The sequence below is a fragment of the Bombina bombina genome, chromosome 1, assembly GCF_027579735.1.
Source record: "Bombina bombina isolate aBomBom1 chromosome 1, aBomBom1.pri, whole genome shotgun sequence".
Lineage (NCBI taxonomy): Eukaryota > Metazoa > Chordata > Amphibia > Anura > Bombinatoridae > Bombina > Bombina bombina.
The window spans coordinates 1,383,298,614-1,383,322,607 of NC_069499.1; the positions used below are offsets into that span (position 1 = coordinate 1,383,298,614).

Genomic DNA, 23,994 nt, shown 5'->3' on the forward strand with positions numbered 1-23,994 from the left:
TTAATATAAAGTGCGCAAGAAATTGTAAAATAAATGGTGGCCATTATGCTGATTAATATATTACATGGGGAAAAGATTTCTAAGTCGTGCATTTGTAAGTCATCGGACGACTGGGTTTTTCAACCCCTGTATATATAATTTCTAATTCTCAGAACTTGAAATGCACCCTGCTAACTCTGGAACATATCTATCCCTAATTGGATTTACCAGATAACTGCAAAACAATGCACATTATACTAACATTATAACAGTGTTTAGCCTTGTTGTCTGTGGACAAAATCTCTGATTGGCTCCTCAAAATAACGCAAATTGTGGGTGGAGTTTGGCTATAGAAAATAAATTACCGTAAAAAGGATGTTAATTTGTTTTAAAAACATTCAGACTTGGCTGATATGTTTTTCTATAGCAACACAACAGAAATCTCTTGTAATTACAAGGAGTTCACTGTTCCTTTATAAGGACACACAACATTTCTGTTGAATGAGAATGCATTATGCATGAATAAGGGTTAATACCCGACACGTCTGTGTTCTAATAAAGGAAGAAAGTTTTTAACTGTTGATGCTGTGGACATTTCATTGCTTTGTTATACTAATATAATAACTGTGGTTAGATGTGGCATGTGGTAGGTGGAGTTTGGCTATTGAAGAACAATTACAGCAAACAAGATGTTAATTTGCTTTAAAAATGTTCAGGCGTCAGCAAGGTGGGAAATCACATGTGCCAGTCTTCTGCTCCATTATTAAAGGTACATAAACGGGCAAAAAGAAAGTTCTTTAAATCTCATTTTTGGGAAGACAACTAGTCGTTAAAATGACTATCCTTCCAAAAACGTTATACCTTTTCAGATCATTGCCCATAACAATTCCTATACAGGACTTAGAAAAACTACAGAAAGATATTTCGCACTTCATCTGGAAAAACAAGAAAGCTAGAATTAGCAAACATATTCTGACCAGACATACAAGTGGAGGAGGAATGGGAATCCCCAGCCTGACTTCATACTATTATGCTGCTAGAATCACCAACACTACACATTGGTATGACAATAACGGTGAAATTCAATGGGTACACATGGAGGCACACCTAATACATACAGACAACATTTCACGACTCCTTTGGACACCCAAACGTAGCCGACCCTCTCAGGAGAAGAATTATGTAGCCATCTCTCATACACTGTATATTTGGGACAAGGCTACGATTAAATACTCACTATATAACCCCAAATCTATAATCCAACCTTTGATAGTCCATGAATCTTCCATTGATAGAACAGTACAGGAGAAATGGAAAAATAAGGGACTGTATAGAATCGCTGACACACTGATCAATGGGAAATTTATGACCATACAACAATACAACGCATTAGACCCTCTAGACAGACACACATGGTTTCACTACCTCCAACTACGATCCAGAGCACTGGAAATCCTAGGCCCTAAACTAGCCTCTACAACACCATTAGAAAAAAATATGCCTTACAAAATCTAGGCGGAAAGGCCTCATTAGATTACTATACCCCTCTTTTAATCTGTTGCATGTAAACAAAAAAACTGGACACATGAAGAAGTGGGAAGACGAGCTAGGGAAAGAGTGGCCCATACAAGAATGGATTACAAAAGTGGCACAAAATTTACATGTAGCGCCCTCCTCCAAGAAAATTATATAAAAACCGCCTTCCGATGGTACATGCACCCAACTAGGATACACAAATCAGGAAACATTTCAAATAACCTTTGCTTTAGGAATTATGGGGAAGAGGGTACATATCTTCACACCTGGTGGTACTGTGCCAAAATACACAATATCTGGTAGAAACAACTAAATTACTTAGTACTATACTGGAAAAAGAGATCACGATAAATCCTGAACATGCACTGTTACACTTCCCAATTTCAGAACTTTCCACCCCACAAAACAAACTGAACCAGCTTTAATCTGTACGGCAACACAACTCTGTATTGCCAGATTCTGGAAAACAGAACCCCCTAGCTTCAAAGTGATAGAACAAAGGATTGACTACATATATCAAATAAGCAGCTCAGCAGCTGATCTCCTATCCACTAAAGACCACTTTCTTAATATTTGGGAACCATGGATAATGTTCACTGAAGCTAGACAGAGGGAAATCTCCTGAACACTAATGTCCTAAGAGTAGTAGGAATGAAAAACCTGACTGGAAGCCGCATATTAGGAATGTATATGAAAACAAAACACACTTTAAAGAAGAAAACCACTTGAGTTTGCTTTATCATCCACTTACACTACACCTAAGTGGCTATCCACAGCATCTTAACACCTGGGTAACTTGTTCTGTTGCTGTCAAGGGGTCATAGCATGGTTGTAGTTTGATGTGTAGACAACAGGGGGCAGCACTAAAATTAAAACCCAAGCATTTAATGCTAAGCTTTTTTTATAATCCATATAGCTTCCCTAACGTGCCCTCTTCATTATGTTTATACTTAATTACATGTAGATTTGTGTTATGACTCTGCATTTGTAAAATAAATTCAATCAATGATGGTCAATTCCTTTGTTGCAATGTAAGTTTATGATAGTTTTTTTTCTATTACATTTTAAAGCCCCTTTAATTGCAGTGAGTTCTAGATCTGTGAGTACAGTATACAAATGACTATTACTAACCTCTGCAAAGGGGTTAAAAACAGTCAAAGGGACACTGATGGAAAAATGACATTCTCTAAAATGTAGAAATCAGAGCATGTGATGTTTGTATTACTGATCACATACCTAAACCCTAGCTTACTGATTTTGGTTTTTGGCTTCTCTAGGGAGACAAAATACAATTTTTACACATAAGCAAGAGATGTCTCATGCCCAATTTAAATGGAGAGCAAACTTGCAATATCTATTTCATTCTGTACAGACATTCTATACTTTACAACTTGTTTCATTAATATTCTTTCTAGCTTGCTGACATCGTCATAGACAGCTTATGCCGGGGAGTTTTTGCTGGTGATTCCCGAAGTCTGAGCCTGCGCTCGTGTTTTCCCTTTTTGTACCAAGCAGAACGCAGGAAAAGATCCGTCATTCTGGGAATGGCAACAGGTGGAGGTGGGATTATACATGTAACTGTACATAGCATACAATATAAAGTGAGGCTATACCTCCAAAACAGAACACGCTGTGATCTGAGATGTCATTACAGCATGTCTGCAGAAAGAATGGGATAGATGTAGGAATTGCCAATGCTTTAGCTTTGCAGCACTGTTCCACATCAGGCTGTTCTCTTCAAACAGCACTCTGGCTGTACTGTGCAAGTTTTCTTTAACACAGTGCAGCCACAGCAAAGCACTGTTTGAAGAGAACAGTCAAATATGTAGCAGCGTTGCAAAACAGCAATGCATTGATTGATGACTGGCTCACAGTGAATTCCACCCTGCCCCCAGCCTTTCTCGGTCTGCAAAGCTGTGACTCTGGAATTTAAGATGTTCTTATGACCAGTGCACCTTTTGTATTACTATTTTTACCTTTAAAATTATGTGATGTTATATCAAGGGTAATGGAAACAAATTTATTTAAGAGACATTTTTAAAATGTAAAAAAAAATAAATCTCTGCAGCTAATTTTCTATCCAATTTTCAACCGCTGCAGCATATTATAAAACTTTATAAATTGCTTTATTCGCCAGTTAATCAGCACATTACAGGTAATCTGGAGCTTTAGTGTACCTACCTAATTTAAAATTGAATTTCCTTTCAAAACGACCTACAGAAAAAGTTTCACAAAAAAAAATCTTTATCACAGAAAGTGAAAAAAAGTTCTGCTTCTGGGATGCTGTGATTGTCCCAAAGCACTGGTTTTCAAACTGACCCAGTGATCCCTAACAGGTCACATTTTCAGGATTCCCTTAGGAGAGAACAGGTAAAATAACCATGTTTACCAATCGGCTGATTATTTCACATGTGCTCTAGTTCAGATAATCCTCAAAATCTGGCCTGTTAGGGAGATTTGAAAACCATTTTTCTAAAGTAAGCTACAAGTGCTTATAAATAACTATAATATTACTATGAACCTGAGTCCTGGACTAGTAATTGTGAGACTGAGTAGGAAATTAGGCTTTTTCCTATTAAAGTATTGAAAGTCTGTTGTGTTGGAATTTGTATACAATAAAATGCTCTATCATTTTACATTGTGTTTTAAAGTAAATGTAAACTATTATTAAAAACAGGGGCACTTTCATTCATGAAACTTTACATTGCAGCGTTTCTGTTTAAAAATACTTACTTTTTTCTGCAGCAAAGCCTAATCGGCGACCCCCCCCCCGGCCCGCTTCTCATGCTGTATTTAGCACCTCAATGACGAAACCGGCTTCCTCCAATCACAGCGTGGCCTTCTCACGAGATGGACGCTCTGGGGTGCACGCCATGATTGGAGGACGCCCGTTTTATCATTGCTGACGTCAGTACAGTGGAGCTGCGGGCGGGGGATCGGCCTTGCTGCAGAAAAAAAAGTGTTTTTTTTAAAAAATATTCTGCAATGTAAAGTTTCATAAATGAAAGTGCCCCTGTTTTTAATAGCATTTTTAAAAACCAGGCACTGACTCATGAAAGTTTACATTCACTTTAAGCCATCCCAAAGGGTCAAAGCTGTGCCCCTTTTTTGGTGAGCAAATCAGAAGCAAGCATACATGTGTATCCTCATCTGCAACAGAATGGGTGGGTCAGGTTAGAAACTTTGAATATATATTTAAATATTTTTTGAAAGAGTTAAACACATAATGAATTAAGGGAGTCTGTTTAAAAATAAATTCTATAGTAAAATAGAGCATTTAAATATCCTTTTTACATTGAGTAGACTAGATACATTTCTCTCCTGACTAGTATTATTTGTAATATTTTTCCACTCCTGGTCAATATATTAAATTTAACGTGTACAAAGATTGACACTATGTTGTTCTATAGCAAACAGCAGCTCTGTGTCCCAAGGCCTGGAAAGGTCCCACTTTATTCTTAGTATCTCCTTTCTTGTTTGTGACATGTGACGTTACCACGCTGTGAGTGATGACATTACATGCTATTAGGAAGTCAAACTGCTGGTTTGGCTAAGGGGAAGTGGGCCCGTATAGCTTTGTTTTTTTGCCATGAGGGACATGTGACCTCTCATTTGAAAGGGGACAATCCCCTCTTTTACATGCAGGGTCACTTATTCTACTAGGTTCCAGATGATCTGTAAACAATTGGTGATCACCTGCTCCACTTTACACACAGGAATTTTATAGGATGGGGGCTATTTCCCCTCTTTGGAGTAAGGGGTCACATGTCCCTCTACTTTGGCAATGGTGATCACATACCTAAACATAGTACCGTTGTGTTTTATAAGGGAAATGGGGGATCTTTAAGAAGCCCTTATAAAACAAAGACTGACATAAACATTTATTTTAAGGGATCTTAGACCCTTGTCATTAATAGGGTGATCACGATAAAAATAAAAAGGTCATAACTGATACATTGGGGCAAGTGGCACAAAAGGAGAACCATCCCCTAAAGACAGCATACAATACCCTCATATGAAGGAGGAGATTACTCTTTTTCAATCAAGTGTTTTTATGTTGTCTTCTAGTTAACTGTGAATTCAGAATTTTGTGTAGCGTTAACATTTATCTAATATCACAGTGTTCAGCTATTTTATTGCTATTCGTTTTCTGCATAAATTGCTTTGTTTATACCATATATGTAAAATCTATAGCACATGCTGGATAGAAAAATGGTTTAAGTCAGCCTTTGATCCTTCTGCATTGTGTTTTTGACTGCTAGCGCCCCCATAATTTTTTTTTATTGAGGTAATGCGCAATGTAAATAAACAAACTATCAAAATTGAACAGTCAATATGGACAATACATATATTCATTTAAATATACTTTTGTATATATTCTTAATTATAGCAAAGATTTCTAATATGATACCTCTAGTTTTATTCTTTTGTTTTACCTCTATATGAATTATTTCACTAAGAAGTAGCCCACAGAGTCATTAAAATATGATATTTTTACCGTGGCACTTTTTGGGAGGTAAATTATAAAACTGAAATGAAACCACATTGTGAAGATTGCACCTAGTATTAATAAAGATTGATAGTGGTATGGTAACTAAAGTATTGAGTATGAAGCATCTAATAAATAAACTAGTATGATATTCAGTATACAAATGTTGAAGCAATATATATCTTAAAATGGGTCTATGTATGGAGGAGGAAATAAATGTGTATCAGTGATTAGTAAATCTCTCCCAAAGGGTATTAACTACTATAAACTAAATCTATATACTTTGCCTGACAGAATTCTTAACAAGCCTTAAAGTAGTGCTAGGGGATGTACTACTACAGGAACATCTTTTAATCTGTATATAACACCAGTTAACATAGAAACCTATAATACTTCTAGCAAACAAGAGGTTAGCCAATCCAATTCCTATTTGCAGATATTTATATTATAGTCTTTCAGTTGATGTTAATATGCTGGTAACAGTATAAAAGATGCATCTCTTGAGGACCTGAGTATCATATTCTTGATCTATAATCCAAATCCTGAATCCAATTCTCCTAGGTGAATGCGTAATGGCTAAACAAAATCTTAGTAGCAGATATTCTCAGCATTCCCTATTATCTGTAGGCTATGGTGTTAGTGAGAAGAAGATGTCACTTGTTCCTTTAGTTTAGCACAGCCTTGATGAGATAATACTTGCATATATATCGGTAATATTAAACCCCCTATATTATATTGTAATATAAAACCAAACAAGCAAGTAAGAATCTTATAAAAGTGAGATCATGAACAATAAACACAATATAACAAGAAGTATAAGAACCCTTAATGTCCCATATAAATCAATGAAACTATCTCATAACTGTCACATAAAGTCAGAGTCTGCTGGTCAATCATTGGAAAAAGTATGTAGATTAGGACAACTTCTGCCATTCCATAATTTAATCTAACCCACTCCAGACTATTGCAACACAGTATATTAAATGTCTCTGAGGACATCTGGTCTGGCACGGCACAGCAGTAATAAAATGCAAGCAATTCAGAAGTATGTCCATCCTAGGTGGCCATTTCTCAGTAGCGTCAGAATAGTACCCAAAGAGACCTACTTCCCTCCACTTCAAAGGAGCCTGTGATCAATTGTTCAGGTCGTCACTCAGACCCCAGTCGCCTCCCAGGAGATTGGCCGCATCAGCCCAGGAGTTAGCCGAGGGTAAGAGAACGTTAGTTTTGCTCCCTTCTGCAGAGGAGGAGAGACAGGCTATGTCATCTTTTATATATAAGGCTCTCGATCAGCCCCTGTATCTCTCGGCTTGCTTGCAATCATCACATGGTACTCTCGTTTCTGAGTCTGTGGAGCAATTACTTCAGTCAGAGGATTCAGTGTTGTCATCGGCTTGTTATAGTGTCGCTTGTTGAGATCTTTCTTCCCCATCACACTGAACATACCACCATCCTCTCCATTGTAATGGTGACATCCCAACATGCATTTCAATCTACATTCATTCTAGTTAAGCAAAACATTTGAAATATCTAGATATTATCCTCACATGGACTAAAACTAAATTAACTAAATACTTGCAAACAATGTAATATATACAATTAAGATGAGCGATTACATGAGAGCTGAAAAAGTGCGCTAACTTATGAACTGTGATAAAATTTGTGTTAATATTGAACATTTAGGGAGCAAGTAGTGCCCAAATGCATCAGAAGAATGGAGTAATCCAATAATGTATGGCTGTGCATTGTAGCTTATGGCAGCCTCACTGGGCCAAAATATTTATGATAGACAGTAATATACTTTTGAGGAGCAAATAATAACCAAACAAATTGGTAAAATGTACTAATCAAATAATGACCAGCTGCAAGCCACAGCTACTGAAAGACACAGCTGCCCTAATATAATACTTAGTATTACTTGCAGGACCGAAGGGAAACGCATCTTAGCATTTCATATCACCAACCCACCATGCATGTGTGTCGTGGTCTAAAAACGGACCCAACAGATCGCACAACAAACCTCCTCTTCGAGGGGTGGTACTCAGCCTATGGCCACAACATAAAAGATTAGTATAGGCAAGAGATCGATTCTTAGAAAAAAGGGTGGGAGCATTAATACAGCAAGGACCAAGTAGTACATAACACATATTCATCCTGCTATTGATAAAGTAGAACAATCTTAGTTGTAATCTCGTAACCCAGATGGGGGTGGCCTCAGTCACGTCGTTGTAAGCCACATTGGTTATATAGCCAATCATAAGGTTTGTTTACCCTAATGACGTATATCATCTGTATGCAGGAACTTGTCGGGCTGTCAGTGATACTATGCAGGTCCTCGCTTGATGGCAAAAAGGGGAGTGTTGGGATAGCAGAGAATAGTGGTAGAGACACATATTATTACACAATATGCAAATATAAAATTCACATAAAGAAATACATCCTCAAAGGGGGGGAAAATTCCCCACTGGGCATGTTATATATTAACTATTCAGAATCCCCTGCTTCTAAGAATAGTGGAATATGTCCACCCAGCCCACTACAAGCGTGCACATAGCCTCAATACTAAAATAAAGAAAATCTCTAGAACAGAATAAATAAAAATGGATGCTAAATAGAAATTAATAAAAAAATTTAATAAAAAAAGATTAAACAAGTGTACAAAAAGTAGATGTTCACCATTCTCACCTTTCTCCCCTTTTGGTGTCAGGGAGCATAGGTAGATATACCACTCTACTACCCATAACACCATACGGACCAAAAGATCATCAAGTGGATCCTGACATTAAGCAAGAGAAATAGTAAAACTATAACTCACTGAATAACCAATCAATATCTGCCTAACTATGTCACATAGGGGGTACCCCGATAGCGAAGTTCACCCCCACTGCTACTAGATTGGAACGATACAGTTACAGTAGATTACAGAACACAGCTAATCGGGCTGATACAAGTCAACATTGCCAGTCAAGCTGATGGTTCAGGCCTTGTGGATATAAGGTTCTTAATTTATAAATCCATTTGGATTCCACCTGGAGTAGACATTGATTTCTGTCACCCCCTCTCTTGAGGGGCAGTACGTGATCAATTAATATAAACCTTAAATCACTGACTGTGTGCTTCAACTGCATAAAGTGTTTCGCCACCAGTTGATCGGCGGTCTGTTTGTCGATTGCCTCACGAATAGAATGTCTGTGATTCGCCATCCTCGTGCAGATGGTGTCACTTGTCTTCCCCACATAAAAGCGACCACAAATACAATTCAACAAATATACAACATGAGTTGTAGAACATGTGAGATAGAATTTTATATTGAAACGTTGATTCATGTGGGGGTGTCTAAAATGAGATCCCTTGATCACTGAGTTGCAAGTGGTGCATCCCGAGCATCTGTAACAACCCTTCTTCTTACTTCACAGCCAATTCCTCTGATAGCAATGTTCCGGATCTGTTAACATGAGTTGATCTCTCAGAGAACTACCCTTCCTAAAAGCAATCATAGGTGGGCCATACTCCTTAAACGAGTCGAATCCGTCTTGACCACCATCCAATTTTTAATCAAGCTGTCTGAGAAGTGTCATTTGTCAGGAGAATAGTCAGTGGTAAATAACAGTCTCTTAGGGTCTCCATTTATGTCCTTATTCACTTTCTGTGTGAATAAGACTTCTGATTGTGTCATGCTTTGCATCTCACTACAGAGTTTCTTGATTTTATTGCTAGGATATCCCCATTTCATCCAACTGAGTTAATGTGTTGTTCCGTATAGTTCTTAACATCTGTGCCTTAGGAATGGAGTTAATCAAACTCCTCAGGTGGGCACTTGAGGCATGCAAGATAGAATTCTTGTCAGTTGGTTTGGCGTATAATGTGGTAGCCAACTTGTCTGCTTCCTTGTACACTAACAAGTTCAAGAACTCTATTGCAGTTTCATGGTACTTCAATGTAAACTTCACTGGATGTTGTAGGCCATTTAGCTCCTGAAACCATTCTTCTAGATCTTGTGCAGTCCCGTTCCAGATGAAAAACAGGTAATCTATGTATCTGTGATACATAGATACCTGCGCTTTGTCGGAAATCCTCATGATGTTTTCTTCATAATCCTCTATGAAGATGTTGGCGTACGATGGGGCCCTGATATTTGTAAGTAATAATGAGTTTCGAATTTAAAGAAATTCAATTTATTTATATATATATATACTGTGTGTATGTATGTGTGTATATATATATATATATCAGCTAATTCATATACACAAATAAACCTCTCCTCACACTCCCACCTCCCCGATTCCCCCAATCATTTCTCTAACCCTCTCCCCCCCCCCCATGTTTCCTGTTATTGGCAGCAGTTACTTGTTTTTTTATATAATTTATTCATTATAGATTTTTTCTGTAGTGTAGGAATCACCTTTTGGGACCACCAGCCTCACCTTCCCTCTCACCAGGACCACTGCAAGATTGTTATAGACAGTAATCCAGTGTCACTATTTGTAACGATTGACGATCTTGGTTCATATGGTAAGCGAGTACGATCAGTGCTCCCTTACCTTATGAAGACAAATGCCTTTTGCCCCTTGGTCGTGACTGGGACCAGAACCTGCACCTCTGTGCTGGACATGGGTAATATGTCAACACAGTGTGTTGGGCAAAGTACTGTGTGATTTAGTACAGATGTCAAAATGTGCAAGTGGTAAAAGAGCACTATTTTAAAATGTTAAAATATTTTGTTTGCATGAAAAGAATAAGTTCAAGCTGTTTATTTTGATTTTCAAACTAAGTTAGTGCACATTGATGGTAGAGAATATGCATGTATTCCAATCACAGCTCTATTCAAGGAACAGAGGCACAGAGGTATAAGACCAAAATAGTTTTCAGCATAGGAACATCCATTTTTAAAAATGCTAAATACTGTACATACATAACAAAAAGCCCTCTTTTAAACGCACTAAAGACTTTACCGTCCCTTTAACACTAATCCTGAAGCAGTCTCTGACCAGGAGACAGTACCATTTGGTGACTGAGAAGCTTTACTAGCTGGACCAGTGTGTGTAATAGTCCTCTCTATAGGACGCGTATAACTCATAGCTCCAACATTGTTCAAATGCAAGAACTTTATAAGTGACAACTGATCATTTGCTATATTAGTAAGTTAACCATTTGTAGTCCATATTGTGCTTTTATGAAGCAGACTAAGTTGTAGGTTTTAAAAATGGAGTAGGAGGTTTTGTGTTCTGACTCCGCAGCTCTGACCACTGCCTTGGAGCTCTAGTATTTCTTGCACCCTGTGCTAGTAGTGAATATTGACAGATTAGTAATGTTACTTGCACAGCTGTATTGTGCCCTTCTTGTTAGCTGACAAATTACAGAGGTTTTTATGCTCCGTTTCAAAACTCATTTAAAAAAAAAAAAAAAAAAGGTCACATGAATAATATAAAGGAGTGCACCTGCTGCAAACAAATAAAGCTTGTTAACCAGAAGTGTATAATACAGCTGTTAAAAGGGCTGCAACCACAGGAGTACTCCAAGACTGCAGTGCTCAGTATCAAGATGCAGAGCTTCACCAGCTGGCACCAGCAAGAGGTTAAAATAATAGACAGTCTTTAAAGAACGCTGCAGGCACAAGAGGATAAACCATAGCATCACAAGTAGTGGCCCTGTTATTTTAGTTGTACCCAGCAGTTTAATGATATTAAGTGCATTCTGTTCCAGACCCAAGGGCACATTATTACTACACTGGGTTATAGCTCCAGAGAGTACAAGTACCATATATACTGGGCTCCTTTCTAGTGTCCTGTGAATGAAGTCCTACTTAGTTGTGACAGTGTCAGATTGCCATCTGCCCTCTTCTTAATCCCTTAAAAGCCAAATCTGACACATTCCACGCAAAACTCCAAAAATGGACTGGACAAAATTATTGGTACCCTCAATTTAATATTTGGTAGCACACCCCTTGGAAAAAATAACTGAAATCAATCGCTTCCTGTAACAATCAATGAGTTTCTTACACCTCTCTACTGGAATTTTGGAGCACACTTCTTTCACCAACTGCTCCAGGTCTCTCAGATTGGAAGAGTTCCTTTTCCCAACTGCTGTTTTGAGAGCTCTCCACAGGTGCTCTAAGGGATCGAGATCTGGACTCAATGCTTGCCAGTTCAGTACTTTCCAGCGCTTTTTCTTAAACCATTTCTGGGTGCTTTTTGACGTGTGCTTTGGGTCATTGTGCTGCTGTAAATCCCATGACGTCTGACGGAGACTTATCTTTCTGACAATGGGCCCTACAATGCACCACATAATTCTTTGGTAGTCTTCAGATTTCATAATGCAGTGCACACAGTCAAGACATTCAGTGCCTGAAGCAGCAAAGCAACCCCAAAACATCAGTGAACCTCCACCATGTTTGACTTTAGGGACTGTATTCTTTTCTTTAAAAGCCTCATTTATTTTTCTGAAAACAGTAGAATGATGGGCTTTACCAAAAAGCTGTAATTTTGTTTAGTCTGTCCACAGAACATTCTCCAAGAAGGATTTTAGCTTTCTCAGGTAAGTTTTGGAAAACTCCAATCTGGCTTTTTTATGTTTCTGAGTCAGCAGTGAGGTCCTCATGGGTCTCCTACCATAGAGTCCCTTTTCATTCAGATTGCAACGTATATTGCAAGCTGACACATTTGTACCCTGTGACTAAAGGTCAGTTTGACTTTGTCTGGAAGTTGATCAAGGTTCTTTATCCACCAATCGAACAATCCTTTGTTGCAATCTTTGATCAATTTTCTCTTTCGTCCACGTCCAGGGAGATTAGCTACATTGTCATGAGCTGTAAACTTCTTACCAATGTTGCGCACAGTGGACACAGGAACATTAGGGTCTCTGGAGATTGGACTTGTAACCTTGAAATTGTCTATGCTTTTCCACAATTTTTGTTCTCAATTCCTCAGACAATTATCTGCTGTTCTTTCTCTTCTCCATGCTCAGTGTGGCACACAGAGACACACAACAGAAAATAGTACATTTTCACCATTTTAACTGGTTGGCGGTGTGATTTCTATATTGTCGGCTAATGTTAATTGATACAGGTGAGTTTAATTACAAATTACAGGAGCATCACAAACTTGGAATGCAATTATTTCTTACAATTTTGAGAAGGTGCCAATAATTTTGTCCAGTCCATTTCTGGATTTTTGCATGGAATGTGTCAGATTTGTTTTTTTTTTTCACCACTTCTTTTGTGTTATACCAATGCAAACAAAAGAAATAAACATGAGAATGCCTAAACATTTGTAATTGCTGTAATTTTCTGGGCGAAGTGATGCATTATCTGACAGAAATGCAGGTGTGCCAATATTGTTGGCCATGACTGTGTGTGTGTGTGTGTGTGTGTGTATGTATGTATGTGTGTGTGTGTATATGTGTATATATATATATATATATATATATATATATATATATATATATATATATATATATATATATATATATATGTGTATGTGTGTGTGTGTATATATATATATATATATATATATATATATATATATATATATGTGTGTGTGTGTAATACAAATCAGCAAAGTAAGGGAGTCACTCACAGGGTCTTGTAGTTAAGAACAAAGTCTTTATTACTTTGCTGATTTTAATATATATATATATATATATATATATATATATATATATATATATATATATATATATATATGTATGTGAAGGGCTAAGCTTGTTCCCCAACAGGTGTTCACAAAGCAGGGACACACGGTGTCAATAAAACATAGCCTTTATTGTTACAACAATTAAAACCGCCTTATGCCATAACGTTTTGGCAATGTCCCGAGCATTTGCCACATGGAGGCCAAATATATCCTACTTGTGCACTAAACAAACCCCCTATAAACTCCACATAATTACCTATTAATTAGTTGATCAATCGCAGCCATAATATTGCAATGACATCAGTGAGAACGGCATGTGCAGTTTCGGGCGACGTACAATGACGTTGTCAACATGCGCTTTACTATAGCAAACTGCATAAAGAAATCCAATACCTAATATTATCTGAAGTTCCGCAATCACGGTCTAGCAATAATCAGCGAGAACGGCTTGTGCAGTTTCGGGCATTGTAGAATGACATCATCATCATGTGCATTACTATAGCAACCTGTCAGGGTTTTTTACCTTTTTTGTTTGCCATGTGCTGCTGGCAGCCATTTTACTCACCTCTCTTCCTGACTATGGTGCATTGTGGGGATGCTGCTCATTTCCTGCACTTCCTTTTATGGCCAGACTGGTGTGCATCATCCGTGTGAGACAGGATGCAGTCTCAGAATTGTGATGCCATCACTTATTATTTAAAGGGCCTCTGTTCAGTATGCTTTGCCTTTGCGTTGTCTCAGACCTGTTTGTGAGAGTTCCTGTGTATTACCTGGCTGCGTGACGTCCTTCCTGGTTCCTGATCCCTGGCTTGTTCCTGACTCTGCTGTTTTCTTTGGCTCCTGACTCGGCTCGTCTGACTACCAGCTCTGGTTTTGACTCCTGGCTTGTTATTTGACTTGTGGACTTTTTATTATTTTTTGCTATTAATAAAGGTGTGATTATTTTTGCACTTCTCGTCTGTCTGCTTCCTGGCACCCTGTCATTACGCAAAGGCCATTAATCCTGATGGTGCTAATTATCCACCTTTACCTGCCATCATTTCCAGGATGGACCTATGCCTACCAGGAGTATGTCCGGTTCTGCACCTGTACCTCAGCGATATGGAGGCGATCCTATTCAGTGCAGAGGGTTTTTGAACCAGGTGGGCATTTACTTTGAGATGTTACCTCAGGCGTTTCCCTCTGACAGAGCTAAGGTGGGATTTCTCATCTCGTTACTCTCTGACACAGCTCTTGCCTGGGCTAATCCCTTGTGGGAGGCTAATAAACCTGTGATTTCAAATTACCCTGAATTTGTGGCCTCCTTTCGAAGGGTATTTGATGTTCCGGCTCGCTCCTCCTCTGCTGCTAAACGACTCATGTCCATTCAGCAAGGTACAAGATCTGTTGCTCAGTATGCTATTGAGTTCCGTATGCTTGCCGCCAGAGATTTACCAGAGGATCTCGAGGCATTGGTGTCTTTTTTTGATCCTAATTGACATCAGACTCAGAGAGAGGCCCTCTTTCAAGGAGCGCTTGCGGAAGCCTCCTGTTCCGTTGTCTCCTACGTGTTTGTTCCCACCCATGCCTCCCTCTCCTCCCATGCCTCCTGGTCCCGAGTCACCAGGTACTGCTGAGCCGATGCAGTTGGGATTCACGCGTCTCTCCGCGGCGGAGAGGGCCTTTAGGAGGAGGGAGGGGCTCTGCCTCTATTGTGGGTTACAGGGCCACCTTTTGAAGTCTTGTCCTACACGGCCGGGAAACGCTCACACCTAAGGTCCTGTCTGGGGCAGACCTTGGGTGGTTTATCCTCGTCCCCGGAACCGCTTTAGGAGAAACCTTTGGTCACGGTTGTCCTTTCCTGTGTGGACTTCTCCATAGTCACTCAGGCTCTTGTTGACTCCGGTGCTGCGGGCTATTTCATTGACAGTGCTTTTGTATCAAAGCACTCCATTTCTGTTTTGCCTCGGTCCGTTCCGCTTGCTATTGAGGCCATTGATGGCAGCCCCCTTCAGCCCGCACTCGTTACTCACGAAACTGCTCCGTTGTCCATGGCTGTTGGGGCTCTCCATTTTGAAACCCTCCAGTTCCAGGTGATAAACTCTCCGCATTTTCCATTTGTTCTGGGTTATCCCTGGCTCCAAAAGCACAATCCCAGTCTCGACTGGCGCAGGTCCGAAATTTTGTCGTGGTCCCCGCAATGTATTTCCACTTGTCTTCGGAAACCAGTTAAAGTCTTGTGCACTTCTTCGTTATCTCAATTGCCAGAGGAGTACAGAAAGTTCCTAGACGTTTTTGACAAGGTGCGTGCCGGTACGTTGCCTCCTCACCGGTCTTACGATTTTTCCATAGACCTGCAACCCGGAGCCATTCCTCCTCAGGGCCGGGTGTACCCTCTGTCTGTTGCAGAAAATTGCGCTATGGAGGAGTATGTTGCCGATTTTTCACATCTGTAACATCTGTGGTTTTTGAGATATAGGTATCCTCATAAATCAGCCCCCCTTTTGACCCTCCGTAAATGAATTTTCGGGAAATGGTAAAACACGTTTCTTTATTTTTCAAGGAGAATCTAAATAGTTACCTTGAAGTTCAAGGGATATAATACTCCTATGCTAAATCACTTGAAACTGATGCAGTATAACTGTAAAAAGCTGACAGGAAAATATCACCTGAGCATCTCTATGTAAAAAATGGAAGATATTTTACCTCACAATCTCCTAAGCTCAGCAGAGTAAGTTCTGTGTAAAATGTTATACTCAGCTGCAGGTAAAAATAAATAAATGAAGAAATGAACAGCAGCCAATCAGCATCAGCAGTGCTGAGGTCATGAACTCTTTTACTGTGATCTCATGAGATTTCATAGCAAACTTCCTTTAAACTGAATAGGGAAATAAGATGAGAGTGCACGTAAGCTTGCCCCTTCCGCTGTCCCGGAACAGACATACTGATATGCTGCTTAGAAGTCCTTTACAATGGGATGTGGCTACTGAGAAACTTTTGAGGTAAAATATCTTTCTTTTTTATATAGAAATGTTCAGGTGATATTTTCTAGTCAGCTTTTTACAGCTATACTGCATCACTTTCAAGTGTTTAAACATTTGGGTATTATGGCCCTTTAAGTTAATTTATTTTTTGTACACTCAGCACTACATGTTTAAGAATATATTTTACTGTATTTTGTATACACTTGTAACCAGGCAACTGTTGTTGTGTTGCCATGGTGACACATTTGTGGTGGGATTTTTGAACTAATTGGGGGTGGGACTTAACATATTTAAGTTGCACTGTGATCACTTTTTTACTGTCTGGTCTGAGGAAGGGGTCTGTGAACCCCGAAACGTTAGCACTGAATAAAAACATTATTTATCTAAATCCAGTGAGTGCAGTCCCCGCTTTGAACTTTTATACCTAAAATAGAACCTTCTACAAGGAAATCCCACTAGACTACACAAAAGCATTCTTTCTGCTGCCCTGTGTTCTGGTGGATATTGCATAATACAAAACATGTAAACTGCACAGACAAATGTGTTCAATGGTAGAACATTTTTATTACTAATAATGGCTGCTCTCTGTAGTATGAACAAATACCTTGTTAAAGTTCATTGTGTGCAAATGTTTTATTGAGTTGTAAACACTCTTTATGATATGTGTAAATCAAGTAAATACAACTGTAAAACTGAACTTCAATGTTGTGGGTCAATTGTTGTTCAAGAGTAAAGATTTTTATTGCTTGTCTATTTTAAGGAGGCAGTGTACTGTAAAGTTGTTTTCTCCTTAAAGTGCCATAAAACAGGTTGAGATCTGTGCATATCCTAAAAGGGCTAATTAAGTCAAAATAGTTTGCATAAAAATTGTTTAAAAATTGTTGGGAAGTAATTTAAAATAATTTTCAAAAATACTTAAAATAGCCATGCTGTCTGGACACTGTGCTCCACCCCTCTTATTAGTGTTTAGACACAGGCATTGTATTTCAACTGAGTTCACAGCTTCTAGGCATGCTCCAGCAGGTAATCCCAGTTCATTTGTGCATTTTACCAAAACAATGGATATAGCTACAGCCATAAAAGGAATTGTGTGGGGAGAGTTAGAGCTGTACAATTCAAAAACTTAAAATAAAGGGTTAATGGCGAGGCACTGCAGTATAAATTTGCAGGTAAAGTAATTAATGTACATATTATTATAGTTTGACTCTAACTCAGCTTGTTTTATGTCCCTTTAAAGGAACAGTCAAGTCAAAATTAAACGTTCATGATTCAGATAGAGCATGCAATTTTAACAACTTTCCAAATTACTTCCATTAACAAAATGTGCACAATCTTTTTATATTTACACTTCTTGAGTTACCAGCTCCTACTGAGCATGTGCAAGAATTCACAGAATATATGTATAAACATTTGTGACTGATAGCTGTCACATGATATAGGAGGAGTGAAAATAGACATTGCTTTGAAATTTGTCAGAAAAAAATCTACTACTCATTTGAAGTTCAGTCTAAGTGCTATTGTAAGAGAAAAGGAATCCAATGCCACTACTGGATGTGTCTGAAACCCTTAATCCCAGGTAAGTAAGTCTTAATAATTATAGACTGTATATAGAGGGTTATAGGTGCTGTGTATAGGATTATTGCATACAAAGGGGTTTAAGAGAGGTGAAAGAACCAACTCTTGTTTTGAATACACTTATAGCACTCTAGGGTTTGTAGAAAAATCATGTAGCTAGTTTAGCGTTAAGAGTTGATAAACAACTGATAGCAGATATAAGCATTGTGGGAAAAATAATAAAACTGAACTTTTTTAAGTTGTGTAGATAAAATAGGGTTGTGTGTGTGGCAGGGGGGGGGGGACTTCCAGGCAGCGGCCATGACTGGTCGCAGATTCCTGTGCTGTTTCAGCTATGACTCTCGCATCTCATCTTATCTCCTTGAATAGATGTCATCTGACTTTGAAAAATGTATATTTCCTTTCAGATAAAGATTTACATTTGGATGATCTAAATATAAGAAAGCTGACTATCAACCACGGAACACCTGACTTATATGGAAGGCCGCGGCCTTCTCCTAACCCCCCAGCGGAGTACCTTCGGGTCTCTGCTGTAATCTAACGCCTATTGCGCGTTGGAAACATACACCCTTTATTTTTCAACCCTAAGTAGTAGTTGATCCTATGCAAAAATAATACTAGCTATACTGCACTTAAGTTTGGTTACCTACAAGATTTGTTTCTGGCTACGATGGCAGCAATTAAAAGGGCGTTATTGAGGTCCTACAATTAAAGATGGAATTGTGTTTCCACAACCTCAGCCGAGAGATTGCAGCTTTATCCATCCCAACCTCCATGGCTGATATACAACAGGCTGAGAATACTTTCCTCCTACAACTAAAACCCACTTCGAGAACCTCGCAAGAGGTCCAATGTCCCCCGAGGTCAGTTGACCCAGCAGTAGATGAGCCATGCTACGATGTCACGGCGGTATCCTGGAGGATTGACAGAGACTCAGAGGTCCCTAGAGCCTGGATTGCCGACACAATGGTCCTGATGTGTCAGAAGGGCTATGCGGCTAAATCATTCCTACAAACGAAGGTTCGTAACAATGCCATGGGGACTCAGTTAATGGCAGAGATGCCCTCTAGAACTTATATACAGTGGCAGCCCTGAGGAACGGCTGTGCGCTATGCCTGGAACTTTGCCTTTAACAGAACCAAGCAACACAGCAACCCCAATAAACACAGTAGCCAGACTGGTGACATTAATAATGAGCATTTACCACTCAAGAAACTTCCACTTATGTGTAAGAGAATTAGAGCTGGGTTATAGAGTCTCCCCCAGATACATGCTAAAATTAGGAATCGGCTAGATTGGTTTCTCTATGTTTAATCGCCCCGGCCTTGTTGTGAAGACTTGTACACATAGAGACTTATGTAAAGCGATGTTGCTGATGCTTAATGTTTTTACATTATTTGACACTTAGACGTTTCTAGGCTCAGAGTTCCTGTTGGAGTCTTACTAATACTTGCTACATATACCCTGTATTCGTCCACTCCTATATCCAGGGAGAGATAAATATGCTTCTGTTATTTATATTGTATTCTTAACTGGAAACTAGATGGGTATTCCCTCACTTTGTTGACCTCTCTTTGGTCATAGGTGATACATTTAAGCTCACTAAGATAATTATAGAACTGTCCTAGGCTCACACAATCATTTAGTAAGAACTTCAAGGGGTTTTCAAATGATCATTACTACTACCTAACTATGTAGGGGACTTGTGACTGGTCTGCTAGTGGCTGTGGCGGCCAAGCTCATTTAGTCTCCTGTTAATATTCTGCATCCACTCCCAATATCATATGATAGTCCTTCCCTACGCTGAGACGAATGTTAGCACTATTTAAATTAAGATCTCTTAATGTTCATTAATCATTATCCTAAGTATGTAGGCAGATCACTTGCCAAAATATTGTGCTTTTGTATTCAATACCCACTAGTGGTTATAGTATATGTATAACAATTTTACTTTCCAGCACAACTAACTTCTCAAACTTCACGCTGAGGAATTATGGTTGTTTCTTCAATTTCTCTCATACATTACTTTTTCTTACTAGCTAAGTTGGATTTGACCATAAGAATATAACATTCACTACTTCATTACATAGTAACATAGTAGATGAGGTTGAAAAAAGACCGAAGTCCATCAAGTTCAACCTATAAAAATATACAGTAAAATACTTGCAAAAAGCTCCAGTAAACTTAAATAATCCCTCTAAAAGGTGACCAATTTAATACAAGTAATTGTATCCATGAATTCTGTTTCTAGACAAAAATGTGTCCAAACAATTTTTAAATGTATCTATGGTATTAGCATTCACTACCTCCTTTGGTAATGAGTTCCACAATTTTATTGCTCTTACAGTGAAAAAACATTTCCGTTGCAGGAGATTAAATCTCCTTTCCTCCAACCTTAAATTGTGACCTCTTGTCACAAACAATTTTCTTGGAATAAACAGAGCTTCTGCCATCTCTGTATATGGGCCTTGAATATATTTACAGTGGATATAAAAAGTCTATACACCCCTGTTAAAATGTCAGGTTTCTGGGATGTAAAAAAATGATAAATCATTTCAGAACTTTTTCCACCTTTAATGTGACCTATAAACTGTACAACTGAACTGAAAAACAAACTGAAATCTTTTAGGTAGAGGGAAGAAAAAATATAAAAATAAAATATGGTTGCATAAGTGTGCACACCCTTAAACTAATACTTTGTTGAAGCACCTTTTGATTTTATTACAGCACTCAGTCTTTTTGGGTATGAGTCTTATCAGCATGTTACATTTTGACTTGGCAAGATTTGCCCACTCTTCTTTGCAAAAACACTCAGGTGTATGCTGACTCCTATTTAACATGATTTTGAATGTAATTGCTTAATTCTGAACACAGATACATCCCCAGTTATAAGAGGGTGTGCACACTTATGCAACCACATTGTTTTAGTTTTTTTTTTTTTTCTTCCCTCTACCTAAAAGATTTCAGTTTGTTTTTCAATTGAGTTGTGTAGTTTATAGGTCACGTTAAAGGTGGAAAAAGTTCTGAAATGATTTATTTTTGTCTCATATTTTACATCACAGAAACCTGACATTTTAACAGGGGTGTGTACACTTTTTTTTATATCCACTGTATATAAACTAATCATGTCACCTCTCAAGCGCCTTTTTTCTAAAGAAAACAGACCCAGTTTGGCTAGCCTCTCCTCATAGCTTAAATTCTCCATTCCCCTTATTAGCTTTGCGGCCCTTCTCTGAACTTTTTCTAGTTCTGCAGTATCATTTTTTGCGATCAGTCCCCAGAACTGCACTCCATACTCAAGGTGAGGTCTTACCAGGGATTTATATAGTGACAGAATGATACTTTCCTCCCTTGAATAAATGCCTCTTTTAATATGTTAGTATCTTTTTCGCCTTTGAAGCCGCTGCCCTGCATTGTGCACCTATCTTTAGCTTGTTATCTATTACTACTCCCAAATCCCTTCCCTCCTCTGTTTGGCTAAGTCTTGTCCCATTTAAATAATAAATCGCCTGCTTATTTTCACTTCCAAAATATAGAACCTTGCATTTTCCGTATTAAATCTCATTTTCCATTTACCTGCCCATACTTCTAATTTTTGCAGATCCCTTTGTAACGAAAGTTCATCCTGCTCTGACCTAATGACCTTACTTAACTTAGTATCATCTGCAAAAATAGAGATGTCGCTATTTAATCCTTGCTCCAAGTCATTTATAAAAATATTAAAAAGAACAGAGCCCAGTACTGATCCCTGGGGGACTCTACTGATTACCTTTGTCCAATCTGAGTATGATCCATTCACTACTACTCGTTGCTCCCTATATTTTATCCAGTTATTTATCCATGAGCTAACATTTTCTGCTATTCCCAGTCCCTTAATTTTGTGCATTAATCTCTCATGTGGCAGTGTATCAAATGCCTTTGAAAAATCTAAGTATATCACATCAATTGATTCCCATTTATCTATATTTTTACTTACTTCCTCATAGAATCTAATTAGATTAGTTTGACATGATCTATTTCTCATAAAACCGTGCTGATTTGAACTCATAATCTTGTTTACACGAATATGCTCATCAATATAATCCTTTATAATCCCTTCAAATATCTTCCCCACTGTTGATGTCAGACTAACTGGTCTATAGCTTCCTGGATCATCCCTGCTTCCCTTTTTGAAGAGTGGCACCACATCAGCTTTACGCCAATCCTGGGGGACCATGCCTGAGGATGAGTCTTGAAAAATTAGAGTAGAGGTTTGTCTATAACAGTGCTAAATTCCCTTAACACCGTTGGGTGAATTGCATCTGGGCCTGGAGTTTTATTTACTTTAATATTATCCATTTATTCCTGATATCCTCTAAACATAACCCAGTTAATGGTATGTGCTGGCATGTTCTAGTTTGTTCCAAAATATCCTCCATTGGTTCCTCTCTTGTGTATACTGAAGAAAATAACTGGTTTAGTACCTCAGCCTTCTCCCTGCCACTATTAATTATGCTACCCTCCATGCATTTTAATGTACATATATTGTCCTTTTTAGAGTTTTTTGTTATTTATGTACTTAAAGAACCTTTTGAGGTTAGACTTAGAATCCTTTGCAGTTAATTTTTCATTTTCAATTTTGGATAATTTGATTGCTTTTTTTGCATGCATTGTTACATTCCTTATAAATATTGTATGTTGATTCTGTACTATTTTCTTTGAATAATTTAAATGCCCTACATTTCTCTTAACACATTTTTATTTAGCCACATTGGCTTGGATTTTTTATTTGTATTTGTTGATATGTATATTTATTTAACAAAGTTTTAAATGTTATCCATTTTTTTTTTTTATTATTGAGATTCAATTTAAGGCAACAATACACTTTATGTCAGTAAAATCTATACAGAGAAGTAGCTTCCGAACATATATTCTCGATAAAAACAAATAAGACATATAGAAGTACATTTTGTTACATACAATAAACTAAGCTTGTTGAGCTGACAAATCAGAGCAGCAGTAATGAACATTATATGTGCCAGGTAAACTATACGCCTTCTAAGTGATCACTGAGGTCAATCTTGGACCTCACAGCACAAACAGAAATTGTATAGCTACAGAAGGCATGCATGAACTTAAGGAGGCCACTTTTGGACCTCAAATTGTGAATCTTGATTTTCTTAGTTTACTATGAACACTAGAACTAGAAATGTACCTCCAATCAATGTATTTATATACATATATAAACATCAGCTTTATAAAGTTACTATTAGTCATATAAGGAGCACAAGATGGGAAAAGCCCAAAAAACATTACCATAACTATGAGGATATGGGAAAATAGCGGACAGGACTATCAGAAGGGGGGGTAACTTACACTTATCTGGAACGTACATATGGAGAGGGAGTTTTTATAGGATATACCCAATTGTGAGCTCTCAAGTTAATAATTATATGACAGTAATTAGAGTTATTGCAATACATTATGGAGTATATGACTATAAGTAAGGGAAAACATGATGTATATCCCATAGTACAAGAACGCTCCTCTGAGGTTAAATATCAAAAGGCTGGGGATAACAAGGAAAAACACACAATTTAAACCTTTAGGTCAGTATCAAGCAATTGTAGATCTGCAGATGGTCTCAGCAAAACACATAATTTGTATAATACCCATTTGCCATCTACCGATCATACTCAATTCACATGTACAAATTGTCAAAGCAATCAACATATTAAGCAGTCAACATATTCCCCCTTTTAGCAACCACAACCTAAAGAGTATCTTAGCTTTAGTCATAAAAATGGGAAAACTAGCGATTCTATTATAACCCCCTTTTGGG

The 23,994-nt window shown here is 38.1% G+C and overlaps 1 protein-coding gene across 2 annotated transcripts in view; it reads left to right on the forward strand.

Moving 5' to 3' along the window:
* The window catches only part of PPOX (protoporphyrinogen oxidase), a 123,017-nt gene that overhangs the window by 6,333 nt on the left and 92,690 nt on the right, over positions 1-23,994 (forward strand). For both annotated transcript variants that reach the window (XM_053704486.1, XM_053704487.1), the window contains exon 6: positions 2,931-3,075. In XM_053704486.1, the coding sequence (XP_053560461.1) occupies positions 2,931-3,075 (145 nt within the window). The remainder of the gene's footprint in view (positions 1-2,930; positions 3,076-23,994) is intronic.